Source organism: Tachypleus tridentatus, chromosome 2 (assembly GCF_004210375.1).
Source record: "Tachypleus tridentatus isolate NWPU-2018 chromosome 2, ASM421037v1, whole genome shotgun sequence".
Taxonomy (NCBI): domain Eukaryota; kingdom Metazoa; phylum Arthropoda; class Merostomata; order Xiphosura; family Limulidae; genus Tachypleus; species Tachypleus tridentatus.
This window is the reverse complement of record NC_134826.1, coordinates 73,618,505-73,645,443: the sequence shown is the minus strand read 5'-3', so window position 1 is coordinate 73,645,443 and position 26,939 is coordinate 73,618,505. Positions and strand designations below refer to the sequence as shown.

The window sequence follows — 26,939 nt, the reverse complement described above, 5'->3', positions numbered from 1 at the left end:
TTTTGATCAGTGAAAATCAATTTATTATATTCTGTATTTATACACCAACAGAGATGGAAATATTTCCTCCCTTTTTTAGAAACTAGAACATATTTTTAAACGAAAACGATTAATCACAGATCTTTATTATTATTATATACATACTACACTATCTTGAATATCTTACTTTACATTTTTGTCTTTCTAGTTAACGACATGCTGTTAAAAAAACTTGAGGCTATACAACGCGAGGGTATAAACTATAACTGCACATGTCAGGTGATAATGTTTTGCTAATATGACACCAGTTTGTCACCACCAGGGGGTGTCCATATCGTATGAACAGCAGTTGAGCGTTTCCTTCGCGCCCACTTTTCAGTGGGTTTACACACGTGCACGTCTCTCCACACGCGACACTCGTCACATTGGACGAAGCAGCACCAGTGAAATTTACAGTTACATTTCTTGACCACTAGTTCTCTACGTGTATCGTAACCTCTTCCACAGCACATGATCCCACAGCCGTTGATTCCCAAGGACGATTTGTTGCACTCCCTTCCAGCAGTCCCCAGAGATCCTGTGAAAAGTAACATGCGTTTAAAACACTAGTTTCGGGCGTAAAGAGGAGGCATTTTGAAGTCAATATGTCATCTAACACCACTAACAAATGTTAAGGTTGAAACTCAGCAAGAAATCTATTAAGGAACCTATTGTTTATATACAGTAGCTGGAAAGTGTGGGGATCACATCCCCCGTGAAAACATTAGTTATGATCACACGCAACACTGAATATAGAAGTTTTCAGATTATAAAAATGGCTAGGGAGAGGTCTACTGACAAACACGAACAGTGCCAACTTAAAGGGGAGGTCTACTGACAAACACAAACAGTGCCAACCTAAAGGGGAAATCTGCTGATAAACACAAACAGTGCCAACCTAAAGGACAATTGCTTGCTGCCTTATATGTAAACTGTGATCTCTCGGATTTATATTCCGGACCAATTACAACCAGTATTTTCTGTAACAATGTGTGTCATAAAACTTTAGGTATCGGCCAAAATGATTTACGAACACTGTCTCGTAGCAACATAACTTTGGGATGAATTGTTAGAATTGATAGTGTAAAATAAATCATTTTAACAAGTATCGTTTCGTGTATAACTTGCCTTGGTGACAAATTAAAACGACGTTCATATAAGATGGAGTGACTTTGACCCTTGGAACTCCATTGAGAGGCGCAAGAATCTTCGTTTTAGAAAATGTTTCATGCTCTAAAGTTAATGGTCGTTTTTCACCTAATTTGGTAACATTAACAGCGTCTCAACTACCATTGTGCTTTTCAAATGAGTCCTGGTATATGACGAAAGACCGCGTCGGTACTGGTTTCATAAGTTCTTAGAACTAAGAACTACATTTGCAGTCACTAAAATAAAAAAACAAGACGGTGCAGTAGAGTTAAGGATATTAGATTTTGTTTACGTGTTCTAAGGTTACAAAGCATGAAATTCAAACAAAACAAAAACACGTGGCTAAGTTGTTGATAGAAAAATTCAAACAAAACTACAACCCACCAGTTTTTTCATTACTCACGCAGTAGTCTGGCGAATTTTCAAAATAAACCAAATCGGACTTGGTGAATCGCTTATAGTTCTTGTTGCTAACCATAAGGTGGTCTCCATCCTGGTTCATCATCACCTGCACGGCACCATCATACTTTTTCTTCAGGTAATTCCCGACTGCCCGGAAATCCATCATGGCGACCCAACAGGTACGAACTGCGCATGAACCACTAACCCCATGACATTTACATTGAAGTTTTACGTGTTTTCTCACCGCCTATTTGAGTAAAATAAAAACCATAATAAGCAGGCTGTGTTTTAAAGTGAGATTAACGTAATTATCGTCTTACAGCGCCCTCGTCTCAATAGTGGTTAATTTTGTCAGATATTTAAGGCATCTTTTACCACCTCTTTAATTAAACAAACACAAGACGAGGATATTAATACACAGCACAGAATCGAAAGCACCGTGTAAAATGTAAGAAATCAGTGTAAATGAAAGCTTGAAGATAAATAGTATATAATATAATAATAATAATATAATATATAATATAATAATATATTTTGTTTAAAATTGTATATAAACGACTTGTTTTTTAACAAACTACAACTTTTTCACGTTTCACACCGTCAGCTATTTTTTACAGAAAATCAAATCAACAATTCCGGTTAGTCTTTTCTTCTTGTTTTGTAATTTTGTTTGACTTTAGAGTATGACTTTTATAAGACTGAAAAAAATGAAATATTTTACCTCGCCCTCTGAAATAGATATTTTCCTAAAACTAAAAAAAAAAAATTCTATTTTTGATTAGTCCCAAATGGAAAACAATAACTGACAAATAGAATGACCAGGATTTAGCCTACATTTTCATGGTAGCTTTCGGCAAACACAGACTCTTCTCACCTTAGTTTGTTTAAAAAAAAAAACAATTATATTTCCACTCTAATACGCCTCAGAAGAGTAAATCGCTATCACTGTATTAGCACAGCTTTTAAAACCTTGCACAATAGTCTAACAATTGTGTGTTACCTAGTTCTCAGGCAGGTGGCAGCACTACCTACACAGAGATGGCTCGTTCATCCAAATGGTATTTTAAATATCTCCACAACAGACCATCAGAACTTTAAAGTGTTTACTTTTATAACACTATCTGTGTAATGATTGAGTCACGAGTCCTAGGAATGTCTCTACATATCACACGAAAGTGTTTGAATTTCGTGTATATTCATTTTTCTTATAACTCGAAAACCAAAACAATGGTGTCAACCAGTTTTACTGAAGTGACAGTTTCAAACGGAGTGTCTGCTTTCAGGTGTTATAAATAATTATTAGTAATTAAAAAACACATAATTCTAGGAATGAAGAAATTGTCATCGCTACTATCATATTTCTATTGTTTCTGAAGGGTTAATATTAACCCCCCCTACATACACTAAGGTTTTAAATGTTTTTCTTCACTTGAGAAACGACTGACAGTATTTACCAGTTCATCTAAAGAAATCTGAGATTTTCTGAATATAGAAGAGCTGCATACCCTCTAAAGAGATTCGTGAACAATTAATAACAAGTAAACACAAAAACCAGTTATGAGTAAGGAAGATTAGGGTAAGTTAAAACTGGAGGTAAAATGACGTAAGTCAAAGTTACGGGTAAGACAGAACTTGAGGTAAAATGACATAGAAGATTAGTTATGAGTAAGGCAAAACAAGGTAAAATGACATAGAAGGTCAAGTTTATAGGTAACACAGAACCGGAGGTAAAATGACATGCACTGCTGGCCAAAATCTTAAGGCCAATGAACACATATAAAAAATATGCATTTTGCGTTGTTAGACTCAACCACTTATTGGAGTAGAGCTTCGAAAGACGAAAATAACAAAAGGTAAAATAAAAATAAAAGAACTTTTTTTGCATTTAACAAAGAAAATGTGAACACTTTGAAATTAGCCTAAATACTAGCTGGTCAAAAGTTTAAGACCATACTGAAACGACGCGTTAATCGGTAAACACGTAACGAAATTTAGTCATTTGTGTTCAAGCATTAGCGTTGTCAACATCTCCCACTGACATCTCCTGTGTTACATTGGGTAAAAACATAGCAAAAGCTAAAAAGTTGACAAAGTTTGAACGTGGCAGAATTGTCGAGCTGCAAAAGCAACGTCTCTCTCAACGTGCCATCGCTGGTGAGATTGGGCGTAGTGAAACTGCTGTTGCAAATTTCTTAAAAGACCCTAAGGGATACGGAACGAGAATTTCAAGTGGTTGGCCCAAGAAAATTTCGCCAGCATTGAGCAGGAGGATTCGACGGGCTGTCCAGCAAGACACCAGCCGATCGTTGAACCAGATTAAGGCCCTTACGGACGCAGAATACAGCTCAAGAACAATAAGATGGCACCTACGAGAGAAAGGCTTTAAAAACCGTAAACGTCTTCAAACGCCACGCCTCCTTCCATACTACGAAACAACTCGATTAAACTTTGCTGAAAAGCACCAAACATGGGACGTTGAAAAGTGGACGAAGGTTTTGTTCTCTGATGAGAAGATATTTAACCTGTATGGCCCAGATGGCTTCCAACGTTGCTGGCACGATAAGGATATCCCATCGGAGACATTTTCTACACGACACAGTGGAGGAGGTTCCATCATGATCTGAGGTGTGTTTTCCTTCCATGGAACAATGAAGCTTCACGTTATACAGGGGCGTCAAAAAGCAGCTGGCTACATTGGCTCGTTGAAGAGAGCTTCCTTATTAACTGAAGGCCCTCGGTTGTGTGGAAATGACTGGATCTTTCAGCAGGACAACGCTGCTATCCACAATGCCTGCAGGACAAAGGTCTTTTTCATGGCGAATAACATGATTCTTTTGGACCATCCAACGTCTTCGCCCGAACTGAACCCCATTGAAAATGTTTGGGGTGGATGGCAAGGGAAGTCTATAGAAATGGACGTCAATTCCAAACAGTGCATGATCTTCGTGAAGCCATCTTCACCACATGGAATAACATTCCAGTCAGCCTTCTGTAAACGCTTATATCGATCATGCCAAAGCGAATGCTTGCAGTTATTCGCAATGACGTCCGTGCAACTCACTACTGAGAACTCTTGTTGGGCATTCCCTACCCTGTTTAGGACTTCTTTTTGGTATGGTCTTAAACTTTTGACCAGCTAGTATTTAGGTTAATTTCATAGTGTTCAAATTTGACTTGCCTTATTAAAGGCTGAAAAAGTTTTTTATTTTTATTTTTCCTGTTCTTATTTTCATCTTTTGAAGCTCTACTCAAATAAGTGGTTGAGTCCAACAACGCAAAATGCATATTTTTTCTTCGTGTTCATTGGCCTTAAGGTTTTGGCCAGCAGTGTAAAAGATTAAAGTTCTGGGTAGGACAGAACTGGAGGTAAAATGACATAGACGATCTAAATGGAGGGTAAGGAAAACCGGAGGTAAAATTACATAGAAGATCAAAGTTATAGGTAAGATAGAACTGGAAATAAAAATGATATAGAAGATTAAAGTTATGGGTAAGGCAATACAGGGTAAAATGACATACAAGATAAAAATTATAGGTAGACAGAACTGGAAGTAAAAATACATAAGTCAAAGTTATAGGTAAGACAGAACTGTAGGTAAAAGGGTATAGAAGGTGAAAGTGGAGGGTAAGATAAAACAGGAGGTAAAATGACATAGAAGATCAAATTATAGGTATGACAGATCTGGAGGTAAAAATGATATAGAAGATCAAGGTTATGGATAGGACAGAACTGGGGGTAAAATGATACAGAAGATCAAAATTATGTGAAAGACATAACTGGAGGTAAAATGACATAGAAGATCAAAGGTATGTGAAAGACAGAACTGGAGGTAAAATTACATAGAAGATCAAAGTTAAGTGAAAAACAGAACTGCAGGTAAAATGACATAGATCAAAGTTATGGGTAAGGTAAAACGAGGTAAAATGACATAGAAAGTTAAAGGTATGGGCAAGAAAGAACTGTAGGTAAAACGGCACAGAGGATCAAATGTCAGGGTAAGACAGTTTTGTGTAACACTGGCGATAGGAACACAGTTCTGAGTATAACAGAAGTGATAGTAAACGTATCATTCAGAGCATCATCCTTCAGAAAACGAATAAAAAACCAACAACCAAAACACGGAAAACAATGTAGAAACTGTAACTGATCGACAAAATTTGTTAGCGAAACAAATCTAGTTTAAAGCAGCCACAAACGACATCACCAGCAATAACAGATTCTAATGTTGTCTTTGATTATAGTAATAAGGTACTAACAATGGGTTTATGGCCGCAATGTCTCCTGATATTTCTATGTATGTTTTTCGTTACATGTGACGAGCTATTTAATCTCAGGACGAACAAGTTGCCCTTGGCAAGGACTCAAATTAAATGTCATGACAGTACAGTTTCCATGCTTGTGAATGCGATGGAAACTCACTGAAACATCACTAATTAAATAAACCACGTGATTACACGTCATTATTCCTTCGTATTTGAGAAGGAAAATAAGTCTTGAACGCAATAAATAAATGTGTTATTAAACAGTATCAGAACAGACTGTTACATTACTAATTATTTATATCGTATCACACAGACTATTAGATTACTGGCTATTTATATCGTAGCACCCAGACTGTTACATTACTAATTATTTATATCGTAGCACACAGACTGTTACATTACAAATTATTTATATCGTAGCACACAGAGTGTTACATTACTAATTATTTGTATCGTATCACACAGACCATTACATTACTAATTATTTATATCGTATCACACAGAATATTTATAACATTACTAATTATTTGTATCGTATCACACAGACTATTACATTACTAATTATTTATACCGTATGACACATACTGTTACATTACTAATTATTTGTATCGTATCACACAGACTATTTATTACATTACTAATTATTTGTATCGTATCACACAGACTATTGCATTACTAATTATTTATACCGCATAACACATACTATTACATTACTAATTATTTATATCGTATCACACAGATTATTACATAACTAATTATTTGTATCGTATCACACAGATTATTACATAACTAATTATTTGTATCGTATCACACAGACTATTTATTACATAACTAATTATTTGTATCGTATCACACAGATTATTACATAACTAATTATGCCTTCTGTGCTGCAATTTCTACTTATCATGCTGTTCTTTTCATTCCTATCAACACATTTCATACTTTTATGCCTTCCGATATGTTTGTGGACTCATAAAGCTCGGAGCCAAGTTTCGATAGCCCTGTTAAGCAGAGCATACAGTCATGTGAAAAAGTTAGGACACCCTATGAAAGCCTGTGTATTTTTGTAATATTTTTGGATATATAGATATTTAATCTCAATTTTAACAATACTGAGAGATTATAGGAATATAACTAAACAATTAAAACTGAAGAAAAGACTTTTCAAGATCTTCTGTAAATGTAATTCTTCAAAAATGCATATTCTAAATGAGGAAAAGTTAGGACACCCTACCCCCTAATAGCTAGTGTTACCCCCTTTGGCTGAAATAACTGCAATGAGACGCTTCTTGTAGCCATCTACCAGTCTCTGACATCGGTCTGCAGAAAGTTTTCCCCACTCCTCAATGCAGAATTATTTCAGCTGTGAGATGTTTGAGGGGTTTCTTGCATGTACAACCCGTTTCAAGTCACCCCACAGCATCTCAATGGGACTAAGATCTGGGCTTTGACTCAGCCATTCCAGGACTCTCCATTTTTTAGTTTTCAGCCAGTCCTTGGTGGATTTACTTGTATGTTTTGGGTCATAGTCGTGTTGCAGGATCAAGTTCTGCTTCAGCTTTAATTTTCATACAGATGGACTCATATGTTCCTCAAGCACCCTCTGATACACATTAGAATGCATGGTGGATTCTATGATTGTGAGCTGTCCAGGTCCTGCTGCAGCAAAGCAGCCCCAAACCATAACACTTCCACCTCCATGCTTCACATTTGGTATGAGGTTTTTTTCCTGGAATGCTGTATTTGGTTTACACCAAACATGTCCTCTGTTCTGGTGTCTAAATAATTCAAATTTGGACTCATCTGTCCAAAGAACATTATTCCAGAAGTCCTGGTCTTTGTCTACATTCTCTCTGGCAAACTTTAGTCTGGCCTTGATGTTTCTCTTAGAGAGCAATGGTTTTCTCCTTTCACACCTCCCATGCAAGTTAAACTTATGCAGTCTCTTTCTGGTTGCAGACGCATGCACTTTCACATCAACAGTAGCCAGAGCCTGCTGTAGGTCACATGATGACATGTTAGGGTGTCTGGAGACCCTAACATGGAATCTTGCGGTCTGCTCTCAGGATGAACTTGCTTGGACGACAGACCTGGGCATGTTGGCAGTTGTTTTGAAAGCCCTCCACTTGTTGACTATTTTCTGGACAGTGGAATGGTTGATTTCAAATTTTGTTGGGAATTTTTTAAAACCCTTACCAGACTCGTAAGCTGCTACAATTTTCTTTCTGAAGGCCTCAGACAGCTCTTTTGCTCTCACCATGGTGCTCACTCTCACTTCAACAGTCAGGAGCACACCAAACTAAATGTATGAGGTTTAAATTGGGCAAGCCTCATTCAAAATGCTGAGTAACGATCTTCTAATCATGTGCATCTGGTGTGATACACCTGTGTGTGAGTTGAGCCATTTTAAGTGGGAATAAATGTGGGGATGTCCTAACTTTTTCCTCAGTTAGAATATGCATTTTTGTAGAATTACATTTGCAGAAGATCTTGAAAAGTCTTTTCTTCAGTTTTAATTGTTTAGTTATATTCCTATAATCAGTCTCTCAGTATTGTTAAAATTGAGATTAAATATCTATATATCCAAAAATGTTACAAAAATACACAGGCTTTCATAGGGTGCTCTAACTTTTTCACATGACTGCAGATAGCCCATTGAGTAGTTTTATGCTTAACTTCAAACGAACAAACTTCTATACATAAACTATGTTTTTTTAAATCTTACTGGACTTCATTAAAAAAAAATCAAGGTTACAGTCCCTCCTATAGGAAAGAAAACAAATCTGAAACTGTTTCAACGTTCACATGTACGCATGTGAAGTAATCAGACGACATATTGTATTCAATCTATAATTTTAGAGATATTAGCGACATATAATGTCAACACTCACTCTTCGACCTGCCTGGTTATTGTGGACGTTCATCAAAGCTCGGCCGTCGCGCTGACTCATCTCTCGGGCATCTACGAATTTCCGGGCAAATTTAGAGCCGTAACGTATGTGCTCGGAACAGCCTCCCCAGGTGAACTCTCCGTGGACATCACGAAATGTTCCTCTTTTCCTCGGGTCGCAGGAACAGTCGCTCAGGTCCCCTCGACTACAGGACCTCGTAATAGAGTGAACAACACCTGCAGAGCTGATAGCATATACAAACGCCGCCTCACGGCTACCGGCTGAAATAAAAACAAATATTCAAATATTCCATAGAGAAGAATATTTCTGAAAATTTATTGTGTATGTGGGTTACTGGTGACAGTATACATCATGTATGTAGGTTACTTGGTAACAGTATAGATCATACATGTAAGTTACTTGGTGACAGTATAGATCATACATGTAAGTTACTTGGTGACAGTATACATCATGTATGTAAGTTACTTGGTAACAGTGTACATTATGTAGGTAAGTTACTTGGTGACAGTATAGATCATACATGTAAGTTACTTGGTGACAGTATACATCATGTAGGTAAGTTACTTGGTGACAGTATAGATCATACATGTAAGTTACTTGGTGACAGTATACGTTATGTATGTAAGTTACTTGGTGACAGTATAGATCATGTATGTAAGTTACTTGGTGACAGTATACGTTATGTAGGTAAGTTACTTGGTGACAGTATAGATCATGTATGTAAGTTACTTGGTGACAGTATACATCATGTATGTAAGTTACTTGGTGACAGTATACATCATGTATGTAAGTTACTTGGTGACAGTATAGCATTATGTAGGTAAGTTACTTGGTGACAGTATAGATCATACATGTAAGTTACTTGGTGACAGTATACATCATGTAGGTAAGTTACTTGGTGACAGTATACATCATGTAGGTAAGTTACTTGGTGACAGTATACATCATGTATGTAAGTTACTTGGTGACAGTATACATCATGTATGTAAGTTACTTGGTGACAGTATACATCATGTAGGTAAGTTACTTGGTGACAGTATACATCATGTAGGTAAGTTACTTGGTGACAGTAAACGTGTGTGGGGAAGTTTTTGACACTTACTCTTCAGCATGAATTTCCCGAACACCGAAGTGCCCGTGTCCCCTGTGGAACAGTTCCAACGGTGGTTGTGAAACTGGTGTTGACACTCTTTTACACCTATTATTACTCCCCTACTAATGCTGACCATGACGTCGGGATGTTTCTGACATAGGCGGCGCTGCTTCTGAACAAACCCTGGTATGCTGCTACACATAATGGGAGCCCCTAAAGATGACATCTTAGTCAAAAACCTGAAAATAGTGAGTCTGTTTCTAGAGTACATCTAACACACTTGTTGAATAAACATCATTAAAATGTATCATGTGCAGGTTACAGTGACGAAGAATCATTAGAAGTGGTAGAAACTAATAAACTTGATGAATAAACATCACTAGAAGAAACTAACAATCACGTGTGTAGGTAACTTAATGATAGTGACAAGGGATCATTAGAAGTGGTTGAAACTAACGTATTGTTGAACAAACATCACTGGAAGAAACTAACAATCACGTGTGTAGGTAACTTAATGATAGTGACAAGGGATCATTAGAAGTGATTGAAACTATCATATTGTTGAATAAACATCAACAGTACAAACTAAGTTATTGTTGAATAAAACTCACTAGTAGAAAGTAACTTATTGTTGAATAACAATCACTAGAAGAAAGTAACTTATTGTTGAATAAACATCACTGGTAGAAACCAGCTTATTGTTGAATAACAATCACTAGAAGAAAGTAACTTATTGTTGAATAAACATCACTGGTAAAACAAACTAAGTTACTGATTAATAAACATTAGGAGAAACTAACTTATTGTTGAATAGAAACATCACTGCTAGAAACCAGCTTATTGTTGAATAAACATCACTGGTAGAAACAAACTTATTGTTGAATAAACATCACTGTTTCTCATGTATATGGTTTAGTGTGTTTCGAGATGTTTATAAATAATCAACTTTAGGGTTACAGAAGCCAGAATATGAGCACTAGGGTCCAAGTACTGCGCAGTTCCTTCGATCAAGATGTATTTGCAGTGAGATTCAGCGACGCAAATAAGAATTCGATGTATAAAAGAGAAATAAGATTTTTGAGTATACATTTGCAGAATAAATGGACCACATAGATATCACTAAGAAAAACAAGAGGGAACGTTCAATAAGCAGAATTAGAATAAATCAATCTATGATATCTGGGGCGTAGTAAAAATACATGAATCGAAAGGGTTTGTCCTGAGTTCAAAACTGTAATTACATCCCAAATGCGTCAAGAGATGATGGAGCTTTGGACTAAAAGTTTGTACTTGAGAAAATACCATTATGAACGCTCAGTCGCGGCTACAAATAGGGTTCAATAATACCATGGAACTTCTATGATTTGCTTCTTATATATGAACTTTGGAATACGTGAAAGAGGTTGTGGCGTTGTTACGCAGAAACACACGGGGGCACGTGTCCTTTTGCCTGGTACTTTTTCTATACTGGAATCCATAATTAGAATCGCGACTGTAATAATCGAAAATGGAATACGGTACGGAATATTGCCTAGGTAAATGAATTTAATTTGTACCTATCCCCATCCACCTGCAGGCAAACATCACAGGAACTTTCAACCTATCCCCATCCACCTGCAGGCAAACATCACAGGAACTTTCAACCTATCTCCATTCACCTGCAGGCAAACATCATAAGACCTTTCAAATCAACTTCTAAAATGTGTCACAAGTTATTGATGGGTTTTCTCAACGTAAAGATAAACACTATGTAGCTCTGTGGCCACGTGATAAATATATATTTATTAGTTGGTTCATCTCATTTGATGTAATGAATCCATCAATGAGTATGTTACACATTCTACACGTGAACCTAAATAAATCTCTAACTGATTATGTTTTCAAACTGTCACTGGCTCAATTTGTGTAAATTAAAGCTACAAATGTATTGCAAATAATAAAATATAAGTCCATTAGCTGTAATGAAAAAAGGCATTTTATTATGCGCAAACGCGCAGTAACAACATTAGAAGTTTCCACTAGTAGAAATTAAATTTTCGTCTACATCATTAGGTTACCAAGCAACGTGTTTGTGCTTACTAATGATGCGACATTGGTTTTCTTTGTTAAAGTTGTTGTAATTGAAAAAGATAAGAAAATCGCGAACGTTCCATTAATTCGTTACAGACCTGTTTTCTATCGAGCGCCATTTTGGAAATGTAATTATAAATCAAAGGAAGCCAAACTAACCTCATACATGACTGCTGTTTTTGTTAAGACCTCATAAACGTCATAATGTTCTAATGTGAGGACGGAAATTTTTTATTGAAACAATAGTTTATTCATTTGTGACGAAGCAATATCTGGTTCTTTTCGTCTATAGAATTTTTCGCTTCTTGTTATATATTGATTCCTAGAATTAAAACACCTCTAAATGTCTGATAACGAAGATAGTTTTCATTAGCACTGGCGAAAATAACCACTGTTAACTTTGTTGCATTTCCGAAAACTCTTATCAACCACTGAAATCAATATTTATATTCGTCAATTACTGCAAACAGCTCCGCATTTCTAAAGTTGTTTTAACCACATAAGAAATACAACCTTTCATTACTAAATGTCTCTCGTGTATATTTTTACACTTATTTAAGCAAGTAAAACGTATCGACCACGTCCTTTTTAAGGTCTTTTTTGTTTTCACAACCTAAGAATCAAGTAGAAAGTATCTGTACATTTGTTGTTAACACAAAGCTACGCGATGAGCTGTTATCTCAGGTATCGAAGCTCGATTTTTAGCGTTATGTCATCAGACTTACCGCTAAGTCGCTAGGGGGCAAGAACAAAGTAATAATTCTAGTTTCGAAAGGATTTCGTATAAATATATCATCACTCAATTATCCCTGGAGAAAATCCGTTTCTCTCACGTGTTCGAGGAAAGAAACACAAGGTTGTCTGAAAGAAGTCATCCGTGATTTTAACCAGATAAATGTAACAGCGTCCATCGCTAACTCTTGGACAACTGCAATTGAAAAATGTAGATTTCATCTTTAAATGCGCAAGTTGTCGATAACGAAACGCGAGCCCCCACCATCTCGAATTCACAGCACAGCATGCTAACCAGTAATAGGCTACGCTCGATTCTAAGTCTATGTAAGAAAGTTTTGTCAGGATTACTGAACGATTGGGGAACACGGTTTGAATCTTTGTTTACAAACACAGCATAATATAGAATCTCTAACCAGCTCTCTATCAATTTTAAAATTAATGGAACTGATTCAGGATTAAACTAGCATTGTTATACTAGAGTATATTATGCTATTTAAAAACGCCAGTATATCCATCGAGAGGGCATACCTCTCGCCTGTGTTAGCTCAAGAGACATTATTTTTCTTTGATAAATTAACTTTCACATCTACAACTCTTTTCTGATACATGATATTTACTCACTGTCTATAATTGGCTCAAATATCTAAACTGAGTGAGTCGTATCAGAACCCCTGTCCCTGAAAAGAACACTAACCCTGTTTGTTTATCGAAATTAGGTTACAAAGTATTTTATGTCCCGCATGCACTGGACACGTTGGACACGTTGAACATGCATATCAGATCCATTAGGTTTGGTTTGGTTTGAATTTCGTGCAAAGCTACACTAGGGCTCTCTGCGTCAGCCGCCCCTAATTTAGCAGTGTAAGACTAGAGTCAAGGTAGCTAGTCATCACCACCCACCGCCAACTCTTGGGCTACTCTTTTACCAACGAATAGTGGGATTGACCGTCACGTTATAACGCCCCTACGGCTGAAAGGGCAAGCATGGTTGATTTAACGGGGATTCGAGCTCACGCCCCTCCGATTACGAGTCCCACGCCTTAACTACCTAGCCATGCCGAGCCGATCCATTAAGTGATCTCGCACACATAACCAAGTTAGTAATCAAGTGCTCTGGTTATTAGCGAACGGTCTCTTCCCCTATAAAAACCATGCAGTGTGGTTGACATATTATCAAGTAAGTTTTGTTGTGATGCGTGTCATTCTTTTGTTTTATTGTAGTTTTCTTTATATAAAGGTGCTCAGGAACTAGAAACTTCATAGTGACAGTAACTGTTATTTCTTCGACATCACGTGCCTATTGTACGTTAGTTTCTTACGGCATACTTTAATAAGATATCCTAACACGCGGACCCTATAAATAATAAATTATATAATTTTCTTTTCTTCGTGCTACTAAACATAAAGCTACATATAGGAATATATTCACTCTCTGGCTCGTGACAACGTGGGAAGTTCAGTGCTTTAATTTACTAAACATCAAATTGTACTGATTTTATACAAATTTTTTTCAGTTCTCTCTTTGTAGCAGATAGATGGTTAGATACACTCACTAATACCAGGAAATTTAACGTCCGAACTTTCCATTTAAGTTTCGTAACTTGTTTTTTATTTCAATATTAAATTCAATCAATTATCAACATCAACATGAGAACATTGTTCTCATCTTCATCGTTCACCTTTCTAGTCCAGTGATTCGACCTCTTTTAAATGTCCTCGGATGATCAATTGCTAAAGACATCAGAGAACTTTTTCTAATACCAGTTTATACACTGTCGTTATCACTATGTTCGTCTTCTCTTCAAAAGGTAGTTCTGTCTATTTCGAATCATACTAAGTACATGTGTTTACCATGTGGGTTATATTAAGGTTTTTGCTATGTTTAAACAAGCCTCCCAGTGACTGGACGGTTAGTCTGTAGGCTAACGACGCTAAAAATCGGGTTTCGATAGACCTGTCGTAGTGAGCAGGGCACAATTAGCCCACTGTGTAGCGGTATTTAAAAACACCAAAGCATATTTAAATCGACAATTTATTTCTCCTACTAGTTTGTATGATTAGCAAAGACGAATAATCTTATAGTTCCATTTAACTTATAATAGATAGTAAGCACATACTTCACTCCCACAGGTTTCACGACTGTGAAACGTGTAAATGTTTTATTTGCTATATTTAACACCGAAACTAAAACCTCTGTACTTAACATCCAAAAGTGAAACTCAAACCACTATATAACTACGACTATTTAACATCCAAAACTGATACTCAAACCACTATATAACTACGACTATTTAACATCCAAAACTGAAACTCAAACCACTATAACTACAGCTACTTAACATCCAAAACTGAAACTCAAACCACTATATTACTACAACTACTTAACATCCAAAACTGAAACTCAAATCACAATAACTACAGCTATATAACATCCAAAACTGAAACTCAAACCACAATAACTACAACTACTTAACATCCAAAACTGAAACTCAAACCACTATATTACTACAACTACTTAGCATCCAAAACTGAAACTCAAACCACAATAACTACAGCTATATAACGTCCAAAACTGAAACTCAAACCACTATATAACTACAACTACTTAACATCCAAAACTGAAACTCAAACCACTATATAACTACAACTACTTAACATCCAAAACTGAAACTCAAACCACTATATAACTACAACTACTTAACATCCAAAACTGAAACTCAAACCACAATAACTACAGCTATATAACATCCAAAACTGAAACTCAAACCACTATATAACTACAACTACTTAACATCCAAAACTGAAACTCAAACCACAATAACTGCAACTACTTAACATCCAAAACTGAAACTCAAACCACTATATTACTACAACTACTTAACATCCAAAACTGAAACTCAAATCACAATAACTACAGCTATATAACATCCAAAACTGAAACTCAAACCACAATAACTACAACTACTTAACATCCAAAACTGAAACTCAAACCACTATATTACTACAACTACTTAGCATCCAAAACTGAAACTCAAACCACAATAACTACAGCTATATAACGTCCAAAACTGAAACTCAAACCACTATACAACTACAACTACTTAACATCCAAAACTGAAGCTCAAACCACTATACAACTACAACTACTTAACATCCAAAACTGAAACTCAAACCACTATATAACTACAACTACTTAACATCCAAAACTGAAACTCAAACCACAATAACTACGACTATTTAACATCCAAAACTGATACTCAAACCACTATATAACTACGACTATTTAACATCCAAAACTGAAACTCAAACCACTATAACTACAGCTACTTAACATCCAAAACTGAAACTCAAACCACTATATTACTACAACTACTTAACATCCAAAACTGAAACTCAAATCACAATAACTACAGCTATATAACATCCAAAACTGAAACTCAAACCACAATAACTACAACTACTTAACATCCAAAACTGAAACTCAAACCACTATATTACTACAACTACTTAGCATCCAAAACTGAAACTCAAACCACAATAACTACAGCTATATAACGTCCAAAACTGAAACTCAAACCACTATACAACTACAACTACTTAACATCCAAAACTGAAGCTCAAACCACTATATAACTACAACTACTTAACATCCAAAACTAAAGCTCAAACCACTATATAACTACAACTACTTAACATCCAAAACTCAAACTCAAACCATTATACAACTACGGCTACTTAATGTCCGAAAGTGAAACTAAAATTACCGTATAACTGATAAGTATCTTTAGCTTAGTCTAAAATAAAACACTATTTTTGGTCTCTTTTTTCCAGTTGGGTATCTTTGAAGAAATCTAAATTCATTCTAGCAAACTGATAATATAATCCTCTGTTGGCACGACTAGTAAAACCAACAGACGATTGAGATTTAAAAATAGTCCACAGTTACGATTATACCACATAAATCTGTATGTTTATATATTAGTAGAACTACTAACATAATAATTAATTAATAACCTTTAGCTCCGAATGAAAATAACTAAGCCTATTAGCGTTTATTCACCTAATACTTTATATTGATTTTCTCACGGGTTAGGTCTAGCTGGATGTCTATAAGTTACAACAAACTGTTGTTTGAAAGTAATATTTTAGATTTTTCCACAAGACGCCATCTTCACGAGAAGAAAACGCTCACAGTAATATATTGTTCAACCACAAACAAGTTTTAAAAAGTACAAAAAGAATGATTGTATTTAAAGAATCAAAAAATATCGTCTATATTTATAAGGATTTTTTTCTGCTAAATTAGATGAAAGTTGGAAGTGTATGTCTTAACAAATAAAGGGTTGCTTGGATGTAGAAATAAAAAAGATGACAGGTACAAAGAAAAATAACATTGCAACCAAATCCTAGGATCCTTTAAAGATTAGATAGACCTTTCGTACGCATAGTTAGTTTACTAGCTTCTTGCTTATACATATATATACATTTGGAAGTGTCATGTATCGTTTTATCCAGCATAAAACAGTTTCGTTAATAAGCGGAAGATAACTGAGTTAACACTAGAATGCAACAGTTCGTGCAGAGAAAGACTGAGTCCAACTTACCACCATGTTCCTGAAACTGGCTTATATAGAAACGACGAAAACAAAAGGAACGAAACCAAAAGTGGTTTATAGACATTCAGTCTAAACTTCATTTCTAACGTGAAGATATGAACTGGTTCTTGGTGGAGCCAGTTCGGTTACGTTGCTAGGTTTTGTTATGTTCAAAATAAAGAACTTAATAAAGAGATAAAAGGAATTCGGTCAGATGATAGCGATCTAGGGCGGAAGAAATCAAAACAAACTGAGAAAGTTTGTTACAGCTGGCAATCTCCAAACTTCTGAGACGGATTTTCTGGTAAAGAAGACAAGGGGCGGGAAAGAGAAGGCCACGCATATTATATATTTTTACTGCTCGCTGATTGGTTGTTGAGAACTATGTCCCGAGAAACTTGGCGGCATCATCACGTTGGCCGCCAGTGTCAGCCACGTTGTCCACTCGTGGGAAAAGCTAAGATCAAATCTTGCCGTTGCGGAGAAGGTGCTAAAACCCAAAATGTGGATCTGTAGCCGCTTCCTTCTGAAGAGGACCGGCAACGCCAACAATTTCGATTCCGCCGGATCTGTGCGAAATTAGACCGCTCGTGCGAGCTCACACTTTGATTCGACAGATGGTTCGTTCCACTGAGGAATTCTCCTTCATAATAACGTTTCTATGCTATTTTAAAATCCTTTTATTGCCGTGTGATAATTCACGCAAGGATATGTTTTAAACTACTAAATGAATCGTTCGCGCATTTCGACCTTGCTTGCTGTAATGCGAATGTACACTTCACTCCGAGCTGAGATTTTAGGGAGAGAAAAACTGTAGTAAGTGTTACTTGTAACTGTATTGTAATAATATTAAATATATAGTCTCAGTTTAATGACTAGGAAAACACACTGAATGACAACGACAGATGATTGTTTGGAAGTAGCACATTTAACATCTGGTAAAATAAATCAACACAACTGATACTATATAAGGAAAAGTCACTATTTTATCATTGTAATTACTACTATGGAGGTTTCAGTTCCTTTTTACCCATTTAGTGATTTAGTGTTATGTTTAAGGTAAGCATGCCAAAGGTTTTATATTAAGTTGACTAAGACAGGAAACAAATACATATGTCAAAAATTAAACAAGCATATTTTTAAACCTTATTGACGGGCGAGCTAATCAATGTTTCAATCAAATCACGTTTGAAGCCATCTATTAGTTTTTAAAAATCATTTGATTAAAAACTGCCTCAAGCCATCTTTCAACTTCTTAGAATTAGTTGATAAAAATTGTTACAAACCATCTTTTAGCTTCTTAGAATTAGTTGATAAAAACTTACTAAACTGACAACTAGAAATGGTTATGTATACAAACGATACGTTTATATGTTTCGTTCTACAAAAGTGTTTTAGATTAGCACTTTACAATAAACTAATATTAAGAACATGGTTAGAAAATGTAAAATGGTATCAAGTATATAGTTTAAACAAAAACTACATTCGTATACTTAGTACACATACATAAAATGTTGTTAGGTGCGGAGTCACAGATTTTCATATTTACATCTTCCTGATGCTTGTCATTTAGACATTAAAAGTAATTAGAATATATTTTTGTAGATAACTGAAATATTGATACTATTGTTGTAATACTAGCAAATGCATTATTATTAAAATACTAACAAATTTATTGTTGTTACAATACTGGCAGATGTATTATTGTTGTAATGCTGATAAATGCATAATTGTTACATTACTGATAAATGCGTATAGAGATTTGAATTAAAGTTACAACAAAAACTTTTTAGTACCCTTACTAAAATACTCGTACTGTTTTATATGCACTACACATAATGAAACATTATATGAACCTGAAAACTACCTTAAAAAGAGCTAAGAAACAAAATTCACGGATCTAAGTCTATATTCTGGAACATAATTTCAAGTTATACTGTGGCTTAGCTTGTTCTGAATTTCGCACAAAGCCACTCGAGGGTTATTTGTGCTAGTCGTTCCTAATTTAGTAGCGTAAGTCTAGAGGGAAGGCAGCTAGTCATCAACACCCACCGCCAACACTCGGGCTACTCTCTTACCAACGAATAGTGGAATTGACCGTCACATTATAATGCCCCCACAGCTGAAAGGGCGAGCATGCTGGGTGTTACGGGGATTCGAACCCGCAACCCTCAGATTACGAGTCGAGTTCCTTAACCACCTGTCCATGACGGACCTATACTATGGCAACAAATCGGTGCTTCAAACATAATTAAAATCTTCTTTTAAATAAATGACCGCTGATGATTACATCATCCTTGTTTTATAAGGTTTTTTTATGTTGATATAAATATATACCGGTTTAGAAGTTGAAATTTTTTTTTCCACATTTTTTCGAAGTTTATCACTCCGCTATTGTTTAACAAACAATTGAAGCTTGACAGTTATTTGTTAAAAAATTGAACCTAAGAAAATGTTTTGATTTATATTGATTTTTGTCTTTTTTCCTTTAAAGTCAATTAAAAATATAGGCTTAAATAAGTCATAGTAAACATGTAGTCTCTAGTGCATGGTCCATAGTCATATTTAAGTCAAGTTGAAGTAAGTAATTAATATGAAATTATAACACCCCTTTCGGCAGTTTTTTCAGCAAAACAATATTTAATTTTTCCATAGTCATAAAAAACACATTTGAAGTTCAAAAGGTGAGATCATTCGCACCCAACACCCGCTAACAATGCCCAAGTGATGGATATTAAAACTACTACAAGCTTTGAAAGACAAAAAGAAACGTAATTTTATGTTAAATATATGTAATCCATGTAAATATTTTAATAGTCCAGAGGTCTCTACTATATTACAGAATTAGAATATACATCATTAACTTACTAAAGAGCGCAAAACTACAGCTACTAGAAACTTCTGTGGACTTAGCAGATAGGCCGATGTGGCTTTACTATAAGAAAACACACACACACTAAAAACCTCACAACTCTGGTTAATAACGGTCAGTTGAACAAACTTTGTTCCAGGTTAAGATTTATTAAAAGAAATGCAGTGGATTCAACTAGTTGACCAGTAATATAATAATATACACTTCTTGTCATTTCTAATTCTTAGCTTTGTTTGACTGTCTACTGTCATAAAGGAAGTATCTTTAATTTCATGAAATAAATAAAATAAGTTTTACCTTTTTTCTTCTATATAATAACGAAAACTACCTAAATCATTCCTAGTAAGGTAAAGGGTAATTAGGCTTAGCTCTCAATACCAATTATAGAAACAACAGTAAGTGTAACCAATCTGTATTTCATTAGTTCAACGAATTATTCAGTTCCGACTTTGTTTGTTTTTGCTCAAATCTACACAGGGACTATCTGTATATAGCACACCACTAATTTTGAACCTTTAAACTAGGAAGAAAGCAGGCTAATCAATAACATTCACTATCATCTATTGGGCTACACTTAAACAACCAGATGTTGGAATCATGATCAGAATAAGGAATTTTGATATGTATAATTTTCCCAAGAATGTTCAGGAATTGGGATTTCTCTTCACCCACGCTAGATGTTTATTTCAAGGGAATGTGATAAGGATTTAATAATACGTGAGGGGTGGGTTAGGATAGATAGCTGACCATGGGAGGATAGAGAAGGTAAATAAATGTTGGATAAAACTATGGAGGAACCAGAGAGCAAGTTATGAAGGGGTGAGAACTGAGGGTTAAATTTGATAGGCTTTAAAGATCTTTGTTTCTCTCATGGAGTGAGTGCTCTTTTCAAGGCTCAGAATATTTCACGGCCTTTTTCAGTTTTCATATTGAATTCTTGGTGAATCGGAGTTTCTTGTGGACCTTGATGATATTAAAATTCCGGACCGAGGATAATAGGAGAAACCCTACCTGCAATAGTCACTTGGGGTAGTAAATAGGAGATATCCCTATCTACAATAGTCTCTTGGATTGGTCAATAGGAGATGGATATAGCCTTACCTGAAATAATATCTTGGCATTGTAAATAGGAGATATCCCTATCTACAATAGTCTCTTGGACTGGTCAATAGGAGATGGATATAGCCTTACCTGAAATAGTCTATGGGAGTTGTAGACGTTTGAGCAGCATTTTCATACAGCACCCTCGACTCCAAGTTCTGGAATGCGATGTTGCAGAAATGGGGTGCAAACCATGATCCCTGAGGATTAACAACCCAGGCACGTTAACCAATAGCTCACGCTCAAACCAACGAACTCCAATTTTCTGTGGTACTGTATAAATTTTAAAAATATTTAGTTAAAAATTCAAAGTTTTATTAATTCAGTGTATTAGCAGATTCTCTGTTAATTTACTACCTTAAAAAAACAAAGTACCAACACGTTTTTCTCGTATTATTTATTTGAATTAAAAAATTACTCGAACTCCATTTTTTAACACATAAATTGATAGATTCATTAAAAAGGGTATAACATCTCTATAATAACAACCAGTGTCTCCTCCTAAACTACTGGTCAAACCGACTTTTAAATGGTGCTAATAGAATCGTCTTGGTCTCGAGGTTTGCACAAGGGTTAAGCTTTTCACCCAACTCCTTATAGAACCCAGATATTTACCAGAAACACTTTTACGTGGATTTACCAAAAGTGGACCACTAATTTGACATTAATTAACATTAAAGCACGTAAATAAGTTGGACTACCAACTTACAGCGGCAATAACAATTAAACTGAAAATGTACAAAACAAGCAAGCCAGAGGTCTCTTCATGAAATAAAACATAAAAGTCTCAAAACTTAAAGTAATTTTCATTCCTTACAAGTTTCGCCCATATATATGTATATATATATAGCTCTTAAAATTCCAAGACACACGTAAATAGAGCAGAAAACAGTAACAGAATAAACCTGTGTTTTATAACTATATGTGTGTATACAGGCTAAGCTATCCTGTATAAGAGTGTGTGTACTCAGAGCAAACCTATATTTTATAGGTGTGTGTTAGGCTAAATCTATGTACTGAAAAGGTGTATTTAAACTAAAACCTGTTCTATAAACGTATATTTAGACTAAACTTACGTTACATAATGGTGTATTAAACCAGTGTTCTATAATGCTGTGTAATCAGACTAAGCCTATGTTCTATAAGTGTGTATTTAGACTAAACTTATGTTGTATAAGGGTGTATTAAACCTATGTTCTATAAGTGTGTATTTAGACTAAACTTACGTTATATAAAGGTGTATTAAACCTGTGTTCTATAAGTGTGTATTTAGACTAAACTTACGTTATATAAAGGTGTATTAAACCTGTGTTCTATAAGTGTGTATTTAGACTAAACTTACGTTATATAAAGGTGTATTAAACCTGTGTTCTATAAGGGTGAAATTAAGTAAATGTGTTCTAAATATGGCTGGAATGGGTATTAATGCATGGATATTAAAACGTATGGGTATTAAAACTTTAATTACAATAAAGAAGAGAACAACGTTTTATTTTAATTAAAGTTTTAATACCCATACAAGCCATCTTTAGAATTCATTTGTACTTCAAGTGGGTTTCTCGTCATCACCAGTAAGTAAATCTACGTTTAACAAGTGTGTGTAATCAGAATAAAGCTATGTTTTATAAGGGTGTGTAATCAGACTAAAACTATGTTTCAAAAGGGTGTGTAATCAGAATAAAGCTATGTTTTATAAGGGTGTGTAATCAGACTAAAACTATGTTTTATAAAGGTGTGTAATCAGACTAAAACTATGTTTTATAATGCTGTGTAATCATATTAAACCTATGTTGTATAGGAGTGTGTAATTAAACTAAACTTATGTTCTACAAGTGTGTGTATTTAGACTAATTTCTATGAACGTGTGATGTTCGGGTTTCTATTTTCAATGATTTCACTTTGATATATCTGTATCTACGAATTCGGTAGGAAATAAAAATTAGATTACGTTGTTAGACTTTTATATGTTAATATATGTATCTTTCACCAATTAATACAGAATATGCTCAACCTAAAACATAGAAAGATGAAAATTAAAGCTTCTAGGTTGACTAAAATAATAGTATTTATACATCTGTCTTAATAAGCTTAACAAACAAACTCACATTATTACCACCATGAATGAAGTCAGCAGTAAATAAACATGTAGTCTCCCAGAAAATTACCATATGTTCCTCTGGTAACAATAAATATATTCCATTGATAAATAACCGTATAGTTCACGGAAGTCGCCTTATATTGTGACGGTAAATAGCCCTATATTCGCCTGTTAAACAACTTTTTTCTCCTATTCTCGATGACGAGAAACCCTCTTGAAATAAAAATGTATCTCAAAACGGCTGGTATGGATATTAACACTTTTATTGATAAGCAGAGAACAACGTTTCGACCTTCCTAGGTCATCTTCAGGTTGACAAAGAGAGTTTGCAACTGATCATTGCCCGACACATTTCTTAGGGACGAGAGTACAAAACTATGTAAAAACTACACTGAAAAACACAACACCAACATAATTTATAAAATACAATGCAACAACTGTCACGACATCTATATTGGAGAAACAAGTAGAAAAATGGAAACCAGATTAAAAGAACAAAAAAACACCTCCATGTGTTTTTAAGCACTACAAATCAAATAAACACAACATAACCATAGAAAACACCCAGATACTAAGTAGGGAAACAAATATAAACAAATGCAAAATTAAATAAGTCCTACTTATACAACAACTAAAACCAAAGTTAAACCACTATAAAGGAACATCGTTATACCTATAATAATTAATAACCTAACATTTAAATGCAACCTCCCATATAGTCACTTACCCGTTTATACTTTGGTCCCTAAGACATGTGTCCGGAACGGTCAGCTGCAAACTCTCTGTGTTAACCTGACGATGACCGAAGAAGGTCGAAACGTTGTTCGCTCTTCTATGTAAAATATTTTCTTAACCCAAACGAACCGTTTTTGCATATAAATTTCTCAACAAGAGGGTTTCTCGACATCACTGAAATAACAATACAGTTTATTGGGAAATAACTATATATTTCACTAGTAAACAATCATATAGTACACTGGTAAATAGTCATACAGTCCACCAGTTAGTGGTCATTTATTCCACTGGTAAATAACTATATAGCCATATAATCCACCAATATGAAATCATATATTCCACTGGTAAACAGTCATGTAGCCTAGAAGTGAATAACCACACTGAAAGTTGTATGAATAACCATACTTAAAGTTGCTTAGTAAATAACTACATAGTTCAGTGAGAAATAACTCTGAAGTTCGTCGGCGATCTTCCTTAATCGGATGTAACATTTGCTAGGAAAGAAATTTATAAATTGGTTTCATACTGGTGAGGTTGAAAAGCTATAAACAACAATATTATCAACATAAACAGAACCTGAAGTTCGTGCTCACACAACGATAACTTCTGTAATAAATCTATTTTAGTATTCATGTATTATATATGACTGTTTGTTTGTAGTTAAGCACAAAACCACGCAAAGAACTATCTGTGCTCTGCCCACCCCGATTATCGAAACCTGGTTTATAATGTTTATAAGTCCGAAGATATACCGCTATGCCACTGGGGAGGATGGGGGGTATTATCTGTGAAAATTTAACAAAAACATATTTGTTAATCTCTATGGTTATCATGGAAGGAGCCATGATAGAAGGCACTAACTAACCATATAGCAAGAATGAGAAGCCATGATGAGAGTTAATAGGAGAAGCTAACTAACTGTATAACAAGGATAAGGAGCCATGATTAGATATAATAGGAGACACTAACTAACACTATAACAAGAATAAGGAGCCATGATGAGATATAATAGGAGACACTAACTAACACTATAACAAGGATAAGGAGCCATGATTAGATATAATAGGAGACACTAACTAACACTATAACAAGAATAAGGAGCCATGATGAGATATAATAGGAGACACTAACTAACTGTGTAACAAGGATAAGGAGCCATGATTAGATATAATAGGAGACACTAACCAACACCATAACAAGGATAAGGTGACATGATGAGATATAATAGGAGACACGATGAGATATAATAGGAGACACTAACTAACTGTATAACAAGGATAAGGAGACATGATGAGATATAATAGGAGACACTAACTAACTGTATAACAAGGATAAGAATTTAGTTAAATGATGAGACAAACAAGGTCCAAACTTTTTATTGTTATATTTTATTGGGTGTAGGTGGACGCAGTTTAGTACAAAATTATTTCAGTGCATTCGTACGAAATCTTCTTTCGAGAGTATTCGTCGTTTTTGTACCCTAGGACCAAATCTAGAGCGTTACATTTCATTTCATTGGTTAAGCGGTAAATCTGGTGTCTTATAATGCTAAAGATCGGGTTTCGATACCCGTAGTAGGCACAGCATGGATAGCCCACTGTGTAGACTTGTAGTCATCTACATATAAACAAAACTTAGTCGGTGGATAACTTTAATTTGACTAAAGGAATTTTAAGTTGGGAAAAGATTGAGCTAATGAACTAATAAAGCTAATGAAACCAGAGATAATTATAAGAGAAGTAAATTGTATTGTCAGATTGAGAAGCAAAATCCCTTCTACACCGACTTACTAAACACAATCTCAGCATCAAAACAACAACAACAAACATAAACAGAAGCTTTTTAAATACAGTCGTGTCATTTAAACAGATCTTTCAAATACAACCTTAGCATGTAAACAGGCCTTTTAAATGCAATCTTAACATGTAAACAGATCTTTTCAATATACATGTTTAGGATGTAAACAAGTCTTTCAAATACAATCTTGACATGTAGATACAAACGATAATTTCAGCGGAAGCATGTAACAGGTTTAGTTATTTTTGGTTCTAATACTTGCTCTATTATTGCTCATAAATTTATATTCCACTATCAACTATTATTAATGGCTTTTATATGCTATGATTAACAGGTCTATATGTCTGGTTTACTTTGAGAAACAAATGTAATTTTTACCATATTTCTTCAGAACTATATTCTATGACCCGGCATGGCCAAGCGCGTTAAGGCGTGCGAGTCGTAATCTGAGGTTCGCGGGTTCGTATCCCCGTCGCGCCAAACATGCTTGCCCTTTCAGCAAGAGTAGTAAAAGAGTAGACCAAGAGTTGGCGGTGAGTGGTGATGACTAGCTGCCTTCCCTCTAGTCTTATACTGCTAAATTAGGGACGGATAGCACAGATAGCCCTCGAGTAGCTATGTGCGAAATTCAAAAACAAACAAACTATATTTTACTACAGATGTTGTATATTATCAAATCTTTGAGTGTCTATATATTGCGGTTTAATTTCTTTGTCTTCTCTTAGTAAAAATATCGAGGTGTTGGATAAATGTTAGGGTAATTATATGTTTTAATTTACTGTAAAAACCACTAGAAGGAGTTACACTTCCTGATTCATTCTTGTAACATTTGCTTTGAAAACGAATCAAATCTTTTAAAATAACCATATTTCTTGCGGAGTTTTCCACAATAATAAATCACCTCTTATCCAAACAACATTCATCACAGATGTAACATTTTCCTTAACAACAAATCACGTTTTTCAAACAATATTCATTATTGTAACATTTTTCGTAACAACAAATCACAATTTTCAAACAATATTCATTATTGTAACATTTTCCGTAACAGCAAATCACATTTTTCAAACAATATTCATTATTGTAACATTTTTCGTAA

General features: G+C 35.0%; 1 protein-coding gene across 1 annotated transcript; it reads right to left on the bottom strand.

The window, feature by feature from the left end:
* On the bottom strand, nucleotides 1-24,932 carry LOC143245529 (protein Wnt-2b-A-like). Its single transcript, XM_076491893.1, has 6 exons — nucleotides 24,909-24,932; nucleotides 21,301-21,410; nucleotides 9,847-10,076; nucleotides 8,724-9,004; nucleotides 1,552-1,816; nucleotides 1-556 (listed from the first exon to the last, which is right to left on the bottom strand). Exons 1-6 carry the CDS (start codon nucleotides 24,930-24,932, stop codon nucleotides 273-275), a joined length of 1,194 nt encoding a protein of 397 aa, XP_076348008.1. The 3' UTR covers nucleotides 1-272.
* Nucleotides 24,933-26,939: the final 2,007 nt, after the last annotated feature.

Excerpts from the sequence above, each read along its gene's own strand:
- LOC143245529 (XM_076491893.1), bottom strand. The coding sequence starts at position 24,932 with ATGGCTTCTCATTCTTGCTATATG. Across the intron at positions 9,005-9,846 it reads CGGGAAATTCATGCTGAAGA|CCGGTAGCCGTGAGGCGGCG; the intron begins GTAAGTGTCAAA and ends TTTTTATTTCAG. Across the intron at positions 557-1,551 it reads CGTGAGTAATGAAAAAACTG|GATCTCTGGGGACTGCTGGA; the intron begins GTGGGTTGTAGT and ends TACTTTTCACAG.